Source organism: Muntiacus reevesi, chromosome 2 (genome assembly GCF_963930625.1).
Source record: "Muntiacus reevesi chromosome 2, mMunRee1.1, whole genome shotgun sequence".
Classification (NCBI taxonomy): Eukaryota; Metazoa; Chordata; class Mammalia; order Artiodactyla; family Cervidae; genus Muntiacus; species Muntiacus reevesi.
In genome coordinates, this window is record NC_089250.1 from 204,714,604 (window position 1) to 204,731,177 (window position 16,574).

The window sequence follows — 16,574 nt, forward strand, 5'->3', positions numbered from 1 at the left end:
AGTGGCCGTTTGGGCCACTAGTGAGCGCTGCGGCGCACTGGTCTCCCGATACCTTCTGGGTTTCAAGGGGTAGGTTTGCGTTAAGTGTAGACTTTTCGCTTCATCCCCCCCGCCGCAAATAGCTACGAATCGTGGTATGAATTGAGCAAAGGGTGATCGAAGGCACTTGACTGAATAAAACTTTCGCTATTTTAGTGGCAGAATAAAAGCACGTTACAGGAATAAAGATGTTGCACGGGAAGGGGATTATTCTAAAGGACTGGCAGTGATCTCCAGCTTTACAGGTTCTTGCCTCAGAAGTTGTTTCTCGCCTTTGTGGGGCGGGAATCGTTTTGTGGATTTGGGCACTTTGCCATCAGGGCCAGTCAGCGGTCTAGTCCCTGATTTAGGTCAGGACGACGCTGTCTAGATTGTGAATAAACACGTTGCACTCACTTCTTGCTGACCCCAAAGCCACTCAGGTGTAAAGGCCAGGTGACGTACGTCCTCTTACGTCTTATTTCTGAGCCGAGGAGACCAACTCGGATGTTCTTTACTTTGTAACTCAGCACTCAGCGTGTCCCTGGTCCGTCTCAGGCACGGTCCGACTCTTACTTAGTGACTTAAATCTTGGTCAGCTTGACCCTTGCTCCCATGTCCTGTGGGTCTAGCCAGTTAAATAGTTCCCTAGCCCTTGTGGAAGCGTAACCATCTTTGAGCTCCTGGTAGGGCCATGGTTTAGACATTATGTCCAACATATCAGAAAACAAATACAACACTAGTGGTTCTCAAATTTTTTGGCCTTGGAATGCCTTTGAATTCTTAAAAATTAAGACTCCAAAGATCTTCTGTTTGTATGGGGTTTATCCTTATTTACTGGGTTAGAAATGAATACAAGTTTGAAACATGTATTAATACACTTTAAAAAATTACAGAAACAAATCCGTAGAGACAGAACGTTGATTAGTGGTTGGCAGGGAATGGTAAGGAATTGATGAACTGGGACTGTTGCTAATAGATTGAAATTTCTTTCAGGGGTGATGGAAATGTTCTGGAATTCGACAGTGGTGATAGATGCACAACACAGTGAATGTACTAAAAACCACCAAACTATGGCTGATTCATATCAATGTATGACAAAACCCACTGAAAAAATTAATTAATTAATTAATTAATTAATTAAAAAAATAATAATAAAATAAAAACCACCAAAATGTACACTTAGAAATGATAAATTTTATGTTATATGAATTATGTCTCCATTTAAAAATTGCCCAAAATTGCAATAAGAAACTCTTTACAAAAAAAAAAAAAAAAGAAACTCTTTACATATAACATAAATAACATTTTAATTTTTAAAATGACTGTTTTCCAAAGCAAAGAAAAAAGAAGAGTGACATTGTTTTACCTTTTTACAAACGTAATGTCTGGTTTGAACTTCCCGGGTGATTCCATGATAAAGAATCCACCTGCCAATGCAGGAGACTCAGGAGTCTCAGGTTCTATCTCTGGGTGGGAAAGATCCCCTGGAGTAGGAAATGGCAACCTTCTCCAGTATTCTTGCCTAGAAAATCACATGGACAGAGGATTCTGGTTGGTTACAGTCCATGGGGTTGCAAACAGTTGGACACAACTGAGCTTGCATGCCCAATGTCTGGTTTAAGATGAAATAGCAGGATTCTTATATGTGCTTCTGTAGTCAGTCTGTTGTAATATCACACATCATATAACCTCTTGACAACTCGGCAGTATACTCAAAAAAGAATTTAAGTAAAAAGTCAAATGGTATTTCAGTTTTTTAATGAAAATAATTTTGGCCTTGCAGACCCCTAACAGTGTCTCAGGGATCTCCAGAATTTCCTATACCACACTTCAAGAACCATTAGAGGATTGGCATTTTGGTCTTCCCTGCACTCTACAGAGGACTATTTGGGCTTCGCTAGTGGTGCAAGTAGGAAATAGATTTTAAGGGACTAGATCTGATAGACAGAGAGCCTGATGAACTATGGACCGAGGTTCGTGACATTGTACAGGAGACAGGGATCAAGACCATCCCCAAGGAAAATAAATGCAAAAAGGCAAAATGGTTGTCTGAGGACTCCTTACAAATAGCTGTGAAAAGAAGAAAAGCGAAAAGCAAAGGAGAAAAGGAAAGATATTCCCATCTGAATGCAGAGTTCCAAAGAATAGCCAGGAGAGATAAGAAAGCCTTCCTCAGTGATCAATGCAAAGAAATAGAGGAAAACAACAGAATGGGAAAGACTAGAGATCTCTTCAAGAAAATTAGAGATATCAAGGGAACATTTCAGGCAAAAATGGGTTCGATAAAGGACCGAAATGGTATGGACCTAACAGAAGCAGAAGATATTAAGAAGAGGTGGCAAGAATACACAGAAGAACTGTACAAAAAAGATCTTCATGACCCAGATAATCACAAGGGTGTGATCACTGACCTAGAACCAGAAATCCTGGAATGTGAAGTCAAGTGGGCCTTAGAAAGCATCACTACGAACAAAGCTAGTGGATGTGATGGAATTCCAGTTGAGCTATTTCAAATCTTGAAAGATGATGCTGTTAAAGTGCCGCATTCAATATGCCAGCAAATTTGGAAAACTCAGCAGTGGCCACAGGACTGGAAAAGGTCAGGTTTCATTCCAATCCCTAAGAAAGGCAATGCCAAAGAATGCTCAAACTACTGCACAATTGCACTCATCTCACACGCTAGTAAAGCAATGCTCAAAATTCTCCAAGCCAGGCTTCAGCAATACATGAACCGAGAACTTCTAGATGTTCAAGCTGGTTTTAGAAAAGGCCGAGGAACCAGAGATCAAATTGCCAATATCCACTGGATCATCGAAAAAGCAAGAGCGTTCCAGAAAAACATCTATTTCTGCTTTATCGACTATGTGAAAGCCTTCAACTGTGTGGATCACAATAAACTGGAAAATTCTGAAAGAGATGGGAATACCAGACCACCTGACCTGCCTCTTGAGAAACCTGTATGCAGGTCAGGAAGCAACAGTTAGAACTGGACATGGAACAACAGACTGGTTCCAAATAGGAAAAGGAGTACGTCAAGGCTGTATATTATCACCCTGCTTATTTAACTTATATACAGAGTACATCATGAGAAACGCTGGGCTGGAAGAAGCACAAGTTGGAATCAAGATTGCCGGGAGAAATATTAATAACCTCAGATATGCAGATGACACTACCCTTATGGCAGAGAGGGAAGAGGAACTAAAAAGCCTCTTGATGAAAGTGAAAGAGGAGAGTGAAAAAGTTGGCTTAAAGCTTAACATTCAGAAAACTAAGATCATGGCATCTGGTCCCATCACCTCATGGGAAGTAGATGGGGAGACAGTGGAAACAGTGTCAGACTTCATTTTTTTGGGCTCAAAATCACTGTGGATGGTGACTGCAGCCATGATATTAAAAGACGCTTACTCCTTGGAAGGAAAGTTATGACCAACCTAGATAGCATATTAAAAAGCAGAGACATTACTTTGCCCAACAAAGGTCAAGGCTATGGTTTTTCCAGTGGTCATGTAAGGATGTGAGAGTTGGACTGTGAAGAAAGCTGAGTGCCGAAGAATTGATGCTTTTGAACTGTGGTGTTGGAGAAGACTCTTGAGAGTCCCTTGGACTGCAAGGAGATCCAACCAGTCCATCCTAAAGGAGATCAGTCCTGGGTGTTCATTGGAAGTACTGATGCTGAAGCTGAAACTCCTACTTTGGCCACCTCATGCAAAGAGTTGACTCATTGGAAAAGACCCTGATGCTGGGAGGGATTGGGGGCAAGAGGAGAAGGGGGAGACAGAGGATGAGATGGCTGGATGGCATCACCAACTCGATGGGCATGAGTTTGAGTAAACTCCGGGAGTTGGTGATGGACAGGGAGGCCTGGCGTGCTGCAATTCATGGGGTTGCAAAGAGTCGGACATGACTGAGCGACTGAATTGAACTGAACTGAAGTGGTGCAGACAGTAAAGAATCTGCCTCCAATGCAGGAGACTTGGGTTGATCGCTGGATTGGGAAGATCTCAAAGATCCCCTGGAGAAGGGAATGACTACCCACTCCAGTATTCTTGCTTGGAGAATTTCATGGATAGAGGAACCTGAAGGGCTACAGTCCATGGGGGTCACAAAGAGTCAGACATGACTGAGCAACTAACACTTTTATTCAGGTTTTCACATCTGTGGTCAGTTCCCAGATATATGGTAAGATACCTGCCAGAAATAGTGAAAAGAGCGTAGCTCAGGGAGTCAGGACTTCTAAGATCAAAAAAATTGCTTAGGTACAGGACTTTGTTGCCAGGCACCTGGGGTCAAGATATTTAACATCTTTGTGCCTTAATTTCCTTAGCTCTTTAAAGGGAATGATGGTTGGATCTACTTCCTAGGCATCTGCATCTGCCTGGTGGCAATTCCAATTGTTAAACACCTGATATTCCAAGAGAAACAATAATTTAAAAAGAAAAAAAAAAAAAAAAAACACTTCCAAACTATATCCTTAAGTAGCAAAGGAGAGCAAAGTTGGATATAAGAGCTGACACCAGGGACTTCCCTGGTGGTGCAGTGGCTAAGGTTCTGTGCTCCCACTGCAGGGAGCCCAGGTTCAATCCCTGGTCAGGGAACTAGATCCTACATGCCACAGCTAAGAGTTCAAATGCTGCAACTAAAGATCCTGCATGCCTCAACAAAGATCAAAGATCTTGCATACTACAACTAAGAGCTGACACAGCCAAATAAATAAAGAAAATAAACATTAGAAAGTAAACTTAAAAAAAAAAAACTCAATGAGTCCAAAAGCTATTTAGTTTTTCTTTTGTATTCCCCATCTCAGAGAATATCCTTCTTCCCAGTTGCCCAAGCTACTGATGTGGTATTCTCCTAGATTCTCTTTCACTCACCCTCTTGCATTTACTTATCAATTCTTCTGAGCCCTCAAATCTCTCAAATTCTTCCCCCTCAAATCTCTCAAATTCTTCCCTTTTCTCTCTCATGTTATTGCCTTTGTACAGACATTATCATTTATGACCTAGAACTAGTCTCTTAACTATTTTATCTCATCCTTCTTTATCTTTAGTCCATTTCCCCCAATTTACACCAGAAAAATGATGTACAGCATATCAATCTGATGGGCAAAATTTGGTTCAATGCCATCCCATAATCCATAAAGTTTAAATAGTTCAGTATTATGTTCATGGTTCCTGCCTTTCTTTGAAGCTTCATCTTTTGCCCAATTGTGCCTTGCATTTTGCCTGTACTGAACCACTTGTAGTTCTCATATCTTCATATTTCTACATAAGCTAGACTCAGTACTGTTCCTCCACAGACACACACACACAGACTTCCCTGACCTCCCAGAGAAAGTTAGCCCTCCTTTTGGCTCTCTTAGCATATTATGAAAAACACCTTTGTTATGGCACCAAACCAACAGTTTAACTAGAGGAAAAGAACCAGATCTTCAGTACTGCTTGTATTTCTACCCTTTAGCAGGGACTATTTGGTAAATGTGTGATTAGCTTAATTCAGCAATCGTAAAACTCAAGTTTTTAAATAAGGGGACATTTTCCTTAATCATAATCTCCTGCGAAAACCTAATAAGGACTAGATAAAAGCCAGGAATCCCTCCCCTCAATTCCCTTCTGCCATGGCTGCCCCTTTGGTGCCAGTCCCCTAACTGGGTGCAAAAAACAAAAAAACAGGCTTTCCTAAAGTTGACCAAATATCTGATCTGTCAAAAAGCTGTCAGATTCAGCCATAAGAAGGATTAAAGTACTGATATATGCTCTAACATGGGTGAAACTTGAAAATACTATGTTAAATGGCAGAAGCTAGACATAAAAGGCCACGTTGTTGTATAATTTGATCTGTGTGAAATGTCTGAAATAAGCAAACCCATAGAGACAAAAAAGAGATGAGGGTTACTAGGGGCTGGGGAGAGGAGAATGGAGAGTGACTGCTTCATGGGGACAGGGTTTCTTTTTGAGGTGGTGAAAGTATTCTGGGATTAGAGAGTGATGATGGTTCCACAATCTGTGAATACACTAAATACCTCTGAATGGCATACTTTAAGGGGGCAATTTTGGACTTCCCTGGTGGTCCCCTGGCTAAGAATCCACCTGCCAATGCAGAGGACATGGTTTGATCCCCGCTCAAAGAGGATTTCACATGCCACAGGGCAACTAAGCCCACGCGCCACAACTACTGAAGTCCATGCGCTCTAGAGCCAGCGCTCTGTAACAAGAAAAGCTACCACGATGAGAAGTCCATGAAGAACAAGAAAGACCCAGCCAAAAAATAAATAAAATAATTTTAAAAGGGTGAATTTTATGGATCTTCCCTGGCCAGCCAGTGATTAAGATTTGGTGCTTCCAATGCAGGGGGTGGGGGTTCCATCCCAGGTTGGAGAACCATGCCAATCATCCCACATGACACGGGGGCACAGTCAAAAAGTGGGGTGAGCCTGGTGCACTGGGAAGACCCAGAGGAATTGGGTGGAGAGGGAGGTGGGAGGGGGGATTGGGATGGGGAATACATGTAACTCCATGGCTGATTCATGTCAATGTATGACAAAACCCACTGCAATGTTGTGAAATGGTTGGCCTCCAACTAATAAAAATAAATGAAAAAAAAAAAGTGGGGTGAAGTTTATCTTATGTGATTTATATATCAATAAAAATATAGTTGCATAATATTCCATTCCATGGACTTGAGAGAAATAAAGGCATTTTTATACAAAACAGACTAGTCATGGGTTTGTATCATACTAATATTTCTTTATAAAATTACATATACATGACTGTTATTTTTGTCTAATTGGGAAAAAACGTTACCGAAATTCCCTGGGATGTGAATAAACCTATTGGGAGCAATGAGTAACCACCACCACAAGCACAAATAAACAAACAAAAAACTGTCAAAAATTTGGGACCGGGAACTAGAATTTCCAAAGCAACTATATACCCTTAAATCCTTGCTGAATCTGTCCAGTCCCCCTAACACTTCCCCTGAACTCTAAGCGGCCCCTTCAGTTCATGGAAACATGATGGAAAATCTCCACCCCAACTCCACCTCCTGGAATGCCCTTTTGTTTTGAGGGTAAAATTGGCAGAGTGGGCTTCCCTAGTGGCTCAGTGGTAAAGAATCCACCTGCCAATGCAGGAGATGCAGGTTCGATCCCTGAGTTGGGAAGATCCTCTGGAGAAGGAAATGGCAATCCACTCCAGTATTCTTGTCTGGGAAGTCCCATGAACAGAGGAGCCTGGCGAGTTACAGTCCATGGGGTCATAAAGAGTCGGATACAACTGAGTGACTAGATAGCAACAACAGTTGGCACTGTAGAAGCTGTTGAGGTGGTGGCTTCTGGAGGAAAGGACTGAGGTCTGAGAGAGCTGAGCATGGACCCAGGACTTAGTGTAAAGATGGGAACTAGGATGGGGTAAATAGCCAGAGTCCTTGGCAGGCACTCAGGCTCAACTTTGGGAGTCAGGTGGGTCCTGGGGAAGAACGAAGGATGCTGAACCAGGCACCCGTGAATTGTGAGTGGGTTGAGGTCAGGAGAGTGAGGTGACAGCCTGTTTGTTGGTGGAGAGGCACTGTCTCAGGAAGACAAAAGAGGAAAACGCTAGAGAATGAAACACCTGGAGTTTGGTGATAAGTCATGACTTGGCCTTACCTTCAGCCTCCAGTTTGGGTAAACACTTGAAAAAAAGAATCGGTTCAGGCCAGAATCTTATCTCCTCTATGTTTCTAAAAGTTATCTCAACTGAAAATACTTTTGTAAAATTTACTTAGTTATTTGGGCTGTGCTGGGTCTTTGATGCTGCACTCTGACTTTCTCTAGTTGTGGCGAGCCCTGGCTACTCTCCTGTTGCGGTGCATGGGCTCCTGGGCTTCACTGGTTGTGGCAAATGGGTTTAGCTGTTCCTTGACATGTGGGATCTTCCCAGACCAGGCATCGAACCAGTGTCTCTTGCACTGGCAGGCAGACTCTTGACCACTGGACCACTAGGGAAGACCTTATCTCCTCTTGATAAATTATGAAGAAAAGCTCAGAATTCTTTCACCTCTCTCTCTCATCCTCCCACTCTTCCCCAGACTAACACACAACAAGTAGCCAGAAATGAGATTCGCACATTCCTACCCGGAGTCAAGAGGTATATCCCACTAACTGTAGTCATGCCCTTTTATTGTTTGTTGGTTTTGTTTTTTTTTTAATTGAGACATGTGGATGGTGGTTAGCGGTGAGTGGGTTCCCAGGTCCCCATTGCAGGGTTGCGGTGCAACTCAGCAGCTCTCGTAATCAGAGGGGTAGAAGTCCCAGTGGAAGCCGATGGCATCAATGAGGGAGCCAGCTCGGCCACTGAAGAATCGTAGCACGGTGTTGGGGTACAGGGGGGCAGCGTTGAAACTCGTGCCTTTGTCTTTCCCGAAAGACAGGAAACGGTACTTGTCGGTCACAAAGACCAGCTTTCTCAGGTAGGTCTTGTACTTTCCCGACACCTGGACGATGGACTCCCCAGGGTAGAGAAAGATCTCATCCAGGTCTCCCGAGGTGCCACCCACATAGTCGCTCCACACCGTGCCGTAGCGCACCTGGAGACTAGGGGCAGAGTGAGGAGGGAAGGAAGGCAGACACTGAGTAAGGTGATCAGGATTCAGGAGCTGTTGGCCTACAGACTGAGACCTTCAGACTAGTGATGGAGATGACAGCCCCGAAGAGTGTGAGGGTTGGATGAGCCCTGGAAGGTCATACACGGAACTTCAGCTCCTCATCTTGCTGATGAACAGGCTCACAGAGGGAAAACAGCTTGCCCGGAATCACCCAGACAGTAAAAATCAGAGCTTGCTTTTAAAGTCTATGTTCCCATTGGGCCCCCACCCGCTACTTGAAAGAAGAAAAGGGATTTTTTTTTTCCCGAAACATCTGAAAGGCCCCCATGAGGGGAGAGACTTGTTCGTGCTGTGCCAGGCTCCAGTGTCAGAAGGACACACGTTTGGGGAGAGGCATCAAGCTAGAGACAGAGGATGCCAGGCGGGATTTAAACCTCTGGTGGGGGTAAACTAGACAACGCCCAAGTCCTTCAGAGCTTAAGTTATATGATTTACTCAAGATCACACATGTGGGAGTCTTAGGGGTTTCAGCAGCACAGGTCTCAAATCCAAGTCATCTAATAACTTTTCTGTATCATGTTGTCCCTGAGACTTGCTGATGTGACCCAAAGTGACTGAGACCTTCCTAATTTAGTAAGATCCTAGAAGGTCGCCAAAGTACAGAATCTCAAAGACGCTTACCCTACGATGTAGTAACTGCTGACTCGGAGGCGAATGGCGGTGATGGGGCCATCCAGCTGGTTTCCAGACTGGGAGAATCGTTCTCCTCCCCCACCTCCGTATTCTCCACTGTAGGAGGAGTCCCTGGGCTGAACTGGAGGGAAAGGAGGCATTGGTGGGAGAAATTCCCTGAGAGCTCAGTTTCTCCCCATCACTCCTCTTCCTCCCACAACTCGGTTCCCACCACCCCAAGTCAGCCTCTAAAAGCCTTGGCTGCCAGCAGTGCAGGCGGCTGTCTTCCCCTGATCTAGTCCTGGGCTTCAGGCTTCTCACTTACTCTCTGTGGCAGAGGCTGAGGCACAAAGAAGGGCGAGAAAAGCAATGGTCAACATCCTGAGGCTGGAGTGAGAAGAAAGGAGAAAGTGAATGATTGCCCTTACCCCCTCGGAGGTCATTTACCCAGGTACCCCTGACCTCCAGCTGAGTCTCAGGGTTCTTGGTCCTTCAATTCAGACCTCATCCACTGAGTCTTGGGCTTTGAAAGAACTGTCCATAGTCTCTAGTCCTGTTCATCACAGATACTATCTTATGTGTCTTTAATCCCTCTCCCTCTCCCCTGTCTGACTACAATCAAACCTCCTCTTCCCTTCCAAGCCAGATCAATCCTGACTTTCTATCTGGACTAAGCTGTGTCAACCCCTGTTCCCTCCTAGGATAAAGCAGGAAAGGAATTTTCTAAAGAAGTGAGGGACTTCCCTCGTGGTTCAATGGTTAGAACTCTGCACTTCCACTGCAGGGAGAACAGGTTCCAACCCTGGTTGGGGAACTAAGACTTACAAACCAAATGGCAAAGCCAAAAAAAAAAAAAAAAAAAAAAGTGGAGGACATCTCCAAATCATAGAGATGGTTGAGTTCATCAAACCAGGAGTCTGAGAAAAGCCTAACGGAAGTCGGGCTGGGGTGGATTGGCCCAGCTTGTGGGGCATCTGGGGCATAGTTTAAATTCCTAGGTTGTTCCTTTTCTCAAATTGGAAGGAAAAGAGCATTTTAGAGCATTTATCTGTCACTTGGAGAATGAAGATGGTAACAGAAGAGACAGCCAGCATCACCATCCAAGCAGTTCTGGTGGAGATGGGATAGCCCAAGAAGTTTGAAAAGGAGCTGGAATCAGCTCAAGATATTAGATCCCAGCTGCCTGGTCTATTTGTCATACCTCTTCCTCCACTAACACAGATTTGGCCATGGGTGTATCCCAGGGGTCCCCAGCCCTACAGCTGAGATCCAGACATCTTTACATCTAAGACTAGCTCCGATTCAGATGCCCCGCTTAGCTGACACTCAGGTCTTTCCTGCTGCTCAGTCTAGGAAGTCTCTTCTTCAGCTCACCTTGAATTTCCCCCTAACTCAGATCCAGGAATCCCTGTCACCCCTTAGCCCACACCTCTGTCACCCCTCACCTGGCAGTTTCAAGTGCAAAACAGCCCCCCTAGAAACTTCCAGATCTTTTATACCAAGTCCAAGCCCTCCCCCTGCTGTTTATCGTGTGAACCTCACCTCCTGAGCAAACACGACCAGACTCCTAGGATCAGTTGTCAGGCAGGGTCTGGAACTTATCCTACCCCAAGGGTTACAGGTGGCAGGGTGGGGTCAACTCTGGGCCAAGGCCTAGATCTCAGGAGAGGCAGAATAAACTTGGGAAAAGATCACCAACCGAAAGGCCAGCAGCTGTGGGTGGGCAGCACTACCAATCACCTGGTGCTATCCAGGGTTCTCCCTCCCCTATTTGGCTTCTGCTGGTGCCCTTACCTTCAAGCTGCCATCTCTCAGGATAAACATTGCCCTCTCCAGGCATTTGAAATACAGATTCTCTTGGAAAGGGATCACACTCCCAACACCTTATACTATTTGCTGGGCAATTTTTTTCTCTCCTCTCATATTTTATATGAAAAAATTCAAAGCATAAAAAAGTTGAAAGAATATACAGTGAACATCCATATGCTCACCATGTAGATTGTATCATGATTAATTTTTTTTATTAAATTGAGTCAGAAGAAACAAAGTTCTACTTCATTAAAAAATAATTTTATTAGTTTACGTTTGGCTGTGCTGGGTCTTCATTGCTGCACCAGCTTTTCTCTAGCTGTGAGTAGCAGGGGCTATTTTTCGTTGCAGTGCGCAGGCTTCTCACTGTAGTGGCTTCTCTTGTTGCAGAGCACAGGCTCTAGGGTGCGAGAGCTTCAGTAGTTGCTGCAGGAGGGCTCAGTAGTTGTGGCTCATAGGCTCTAGAACACAGATTCAGTAGTGGTGACAACTCACGGGCTTGCCTGCTCTGCGACATGCAGGATCTTCCCGGATCAGGGATCGAACCCATGTCTTCTGCACTGGCAAGTGAATTCTTTACCACTAAGCCACCAGGGAAATCCTATCATGGCTAATATTTTGCTGTACTTTCTATTTCTTCCACCCATCCATCCTCAATCTGTCAGCCTCTTCACAAACTTTTTCTCTCTGAAAAGAGTGACTTGAGGCAACACCTGCAGATCCCCCTCCCCTGGGGGAGGGCAAATGGGGAGCTGAGGAAGTAAAACAGACAAGACCTCCCCTGGGGGCCGTGCTGGGCCCTCAGGACTCCTGGCACCATAGCTGAATCGACCTGGCGCTGCAGCCCACACAGGGCAATGGCTCCCTCCTGTGGGTCTGAAACTTCCCAAGATTGGTGTCATTGATTTCTTCTCTTTGCCAGCCCTTCTCTTCTGGGATCCCTCCAGGACTGGCCCTCTCACCCACTGAGGCAATAGGTCAGGACAGAGGCCAGGGAGGGACTGGAACCATTAGCCTTGGTTATTAACCACCAGGAGCCCAGCATTCGGAGGACCTCACCCCTTTCTAGGCTCACCATCTGGGGCTGAGGACTCATCCCAGGGGCTGAGGACTCATCTGGGGCTCATCCCAGGAGCCCCACCCTGGGGAGCCGCAAGTAGGGCGGGGCTCCTGGAGGGGAGATTCCGAGATCTAGGGGGGCAGTAAAAGCTGAGCTGTGTGATCTCACTTCTCCAACCTTCTGCGTGTCCAAAACAAGCACATCCTGGTGACCACTTTTATCTCATTCCAGCCATTCTGTCCTCTTTTGTCTTTCTTTCAATATTTATTATTTGGTTGTGCTGGGTCTTGGTTGTGGCATGTGGGATCTCTTTCCCTGACCAGGGATTGAACCCAGGTCCCCTGCATTGGGAGCGCCAGAGGCTTAGCCACTGGACTACCAGGGAAGTCCCAGCTTCCGTCCCAGCAAGTGCAGCTTCCTTGCCCTTGCCTTTCTTTCCCGATCCTCTCTCCTTCCTTTAATGTCTTGATCTTCCCCTGACATCTCCTATCCCAAGGTTTTCTCTTTGTGTTCCCTCTCTCAGTGACTTTTTCCTTCTGTTCCTCTCTTCTTTCCTTGTCTCTTTGTCTCTCCCCAACTCTCTGTCTAACTCTGCCCTCACCCCTCACTCTCACCCATCTCTCTCTTCTTTAATAGGGGCATATCACAGTCTGTGAAAAAAAATACTGGAAATCAAAGATGGCAACTCAAAGAGATCTGAAGGGAACACCTTGGGAAAACGCCCTCACATTTCCATGCATGATTCATCTGGGACCCTCAGAATAGTCTCTTACACTGGTCATAGGTTCATTTTCATGCACCCACCCCAACAATACTGTGATCCAGGGTCTCCTCTCTGCCTGCAGATGGGTCCCTGGGTTCTGGGCAACAGTTCCTAAGTGCCCTCTCCAGCGTGATGGAGATGCCCTTCCTCCAGTGGGAGGGGTCTCAGGGTTCATCCTCTGTCGTCCTGGAGACAAGGAAGGCCACTGTGTAGCTGATGCAGATACCTCTAGAGCTTGCTCTGATGCTGCACCTCAGGAGCCAGAAGGAAGAGGCAGAGGCCATGGGACAACAGGCCCCCCTCTGCTTCTACCTCATTAGCTCCCCTTTGAACTCTTTCACATTTAACCCATGTGCCAGCTGGGGGCCTACCTGTCCCAGTCTATGAGCAGTGAAAGGCACACCTGCCCTGGTCCTATAGACCAAAAGTCCAAAGCTTTCCCAAGCTTTCTGCTCTCGCAGGCAACTCTCTCACTGTCTCCTTCACCCCCTTAGCCAAGCAACTCACTCAACACATGTTTATGGAGCATCTCCAGGTTGGAGGCACCACCCCAGATGTTGGAGAGATAGCAAGGAGGAAGAGATTCAAATCCCACCCCTCAAGAGCTCCCATCCCACTCCAGCAGGCGCATGCATCCGTGCTTAGTCAATTCAGTTGTGTCTGACTCTTTGGGACCCCATGGACCACAGACCTCCAGGCTCCTCGGTCCATGGGATTCTCCAGGCAAGAATATGGAGTGGGTTGCCATGCTGTCCTCCAGAGGAGCTTCCTGACCCAGGGATCGTTCCAGCGGGGGTGGATGGAAATGAACAACTACATCACTGTAGGAGGTGTGCTATGAAAAAACCATCAAATCAGAGTGAGAACATGAAGAGGGATAAGCAGGCTGCTTCTCAGGCTCGGAGGGTCCTCTGGTCCATAACATTTGTTAAGAGACCTGACTGAAGTCATCAAGAGAAATACAGCTATTTGTGTGAAGAGTGGGCCAGGCAGAGGGAACAATGAATACCACAGCCCTGAGCAGGAAGCACGTTAAATGAATTTAGAAACAGCGAGGAGGGCACGGTGGCTGGTGGTTAAGTAAGGGATGCAGGTGGGAGGCGAGGTCTGGGCAGTAGCCAGTGGGCAGAGGGTGCAGGGCGAGGGAGATGTGGTCAGGAGTTTGGATTCCTTCCGAGAGTGAGGGGAGCCACTGAAGGGTTTTGCCTTTTAAAAGCGTTCCTTGCAGAACTTCCCCGGTGTTCCAGTGGCTAAGACTCTGAACTCCCAATGCATGGAGCCCAGGTTTGAACCCTAATCAGGTAACTAGTTCCTACAGGCTGCAACTGAGAGTTTGCATGTTGCAACTAAAGATCTCTCATGCCTCATTGAAGACTGAAGATCTTACATGCTGCAACTAAATAAACTACATAAATAAACTTTTTTAATATTAAAAAATGTCTAATGGGCAAAGGTGACTTTGCTAAGTTGCAAAAGGGGCTTCTACCCCCTACCCCACTGTTCTTCATGCCCCACACGTTGCCCCTCAGTGGCCTACAGTTGGCTCATGTTGGTCCAGCTACTTAAAATGCTCTCTTCTTTCTGCCCACCCAGCACCTTCTACCCTTAAGACAGTCTGCCATATCACCACTACCACCAACACCGCAGCTGCTCCATGTGCCCTCCACCACAGCCTCTCTTCTCAGCTCGCTTCTCCCAGGCTCAGAACTGATATCAAGCTCCTTTCTCTGACCTCCAGCTGTGCTTCCTCCATCATTTGTTGTTCAGTTGCTCAGTCATGTCTGACTCTGCAACCCCATAGACTGCAGCCCGCCAGGCTCCTCTGTCCATGGACTTTTCCAGGCAAGAATACTGGAGTGGGTTGCCATTTCCTTCTCCATCTACTTTTTAATACACTAAGTTTGTCATAGTTTTTCTTCCAAGGAGAAATCGTCTTTTAATTTCTTTTAATTTCCTCCATCACTACTATGGTTCTAATTCACCTGCACTGTAATTTATCTGTTTACGTGGACTCCTCTACTGAAATGGGAGCCCCTCCCACAGCAGGGACCATGAATTCACCTCTGAATCCCAGCTCCTGTATCTTACCTGATCCAGAGCAGGTGTCCTCCAGAAAGGACTGTCAAATGCCTCGGCTGCAGCGAGACTCCTAGGAAGTGTTCCCCCTCTGTTTCTTTCACGTAGCTAAGCCTTTCTTCTTGCAGGGAGGGCACGTGGGTGTTCTTCAGTTTCTCATTTACAATTCCTCTGGAGAAATTCTGTATTCAGAAGAATACTGGGTGTAAAGGCAGAATTCTGTGTCGAGGTCCTTCATTCAATACTTCTTAGTTGTGGACATTTAAAGAACTCACTTCATTCTGGAGAGCCTATATTTCTGCATTTATCAAATGAGAAAAAAAATCTCCAGATCAAGCCAAATCCTAAAGTACAGTGTTTCTCAAACTGTAGATCTTAAGACACTGGTGGGCCATGAAATCAATTGAACAGCTCAGGACCAGCATATTTTAAAAATGGAATAGAAAAGAAAAGAAGAGAGCAGAGCATCTAACAAAGTTAAATACTGTGGGCTTTGGGGGGGCTTTTTTGGCCCCTCGGCTTGTGAAATCTTAGTTCTCCAACCAGGGATCAAACCTGCGCCCCCTGCAGTAGAAGCGTGGAATCTTAACCACTGGATCACCAGGGAAGTCCTTATATTGTTTTTTGAAATAGTGCAGTTAAACACTCTGCATATGTAGTGGGTCACGATATAAAATGTTGCTTCCTGTTATGAAATGTAGTTTAAAAAAAACTTGAAAAAAAGTGATATCTACCTCTGTCAAAGGGTAAGGTTCTTATGGAGTTTCTTGGTATAACAATGCTGTTTGTTGAAAATTGTCAGGCTAGAAATCTAGAATTGGGACCCTCTAGGGCAGTAACTAGAATGGCTCTAGAGACCCAGATTCAGGTAGGTAAGTGTACAATGTTAATAATTTTAAAAAATTGAGATATAATTGACATACAACATTATATTAGTTTCAGCTATACAACATCATGATTCAATGTGAGTATATATTACAAAATGAGTTAGTCACTTTTGAAATCAGAAACCTGTAGTAATGTACCAAGAATTTGTGGGCAGACTGCTGTATTATGGAGAGACATGGGTTTAAAGCCTGATTCCGGTTTTCACTCTTTTCATTACCTACTGAGCCTCGGTTTCTTCTCCTGTAAATTGGAGATAATGAGATCAACTTTTGGCAATAGACCTGGTGCATGATATATTGAGTAAATGTGTATTCTCCCCCTTGAGAATTTCACAAAACATGGCCTTCCTTTTTGATCTCTTCAAGATAAAGATGGTTTAGGAGGCCATATCTTTTTCATCTGCAGTTAGCTTTATCTTAAAGCTTGGCTTAACTTTAGTTTGGATCCTGGAGATCTTGTCAAATGCATCATAAGACTGCAAAATAATTTTGTCTAAGTTGGCTTGAACAATTCAAATTAAAGTCACTTGGGAACCTGGTTTTAATTTCCTTTCATTGAGATATAATTACACAGTAACTTTTTTTAACCTCTGTTTTTGCTTTCTCTTACTGAATTGCTTTATTCACTGCAACTTTTTATTTTTCCCTTTGTTTAGTTTTCTGTTTTCTTTAATCTGTTTTGCTCCTCTTCACAAAAATAATCACT

General features: G+C 45.1%; 1 protein-coding gene across 1 annotated transcript; it reads right to left on the reverse strand.

Moving 5' to 3' along the window:
- Positions 1 to 8,274: 8,274 nt before the first annotated feature.
- On the reverse strand, positions 8,275 to 9,653 carry ZG16 (zymogen granule protein 16). The gene is made up of 3 exons (XM_065920354.1): positions 9,599 to 9,653; positions 9,283 to 9,415; positions 8,275 to 8,590 (listed from the first exon to the last, which is right to left on the reverse strand). Exons 1-3 carry the CDS (start codon positions 9,651 to 9,653, stop codon positions 8,275 to 8,277), a joined length of 504 nt encoding a protein of 167 aa, XP_065776426.1.
- Positions 9,654 to 16,574: the final 6,921 nt, after the last annotated feature.

Excerpts from the sequence above, each read along its gene's own strand:
- ZG16 (XM_065920354.1), bottom strand. The coding sequence starts at position 9,653 with ATGTTGACCATTGCTTTTCTCGCCCTTCTTTGTGCCTCAGCCTCTGCC. Across the intron at positions 9,416-9,598 it reads CTCAGCCTCTGCCACAGAGA|TTCAGCCCAGGGACTCCTCC; the intron begins GTAAGTGAGAAG and ends CTTTCCCTCCAG. Across the intron at positions 8,591-9,282 it reads AGCAGTTACTACATCGTAGG|TCTCCAGGTGCGCTACGGCA; the intron begins GTAAGCGTCTTT and ends CTCTGCCCCTAG.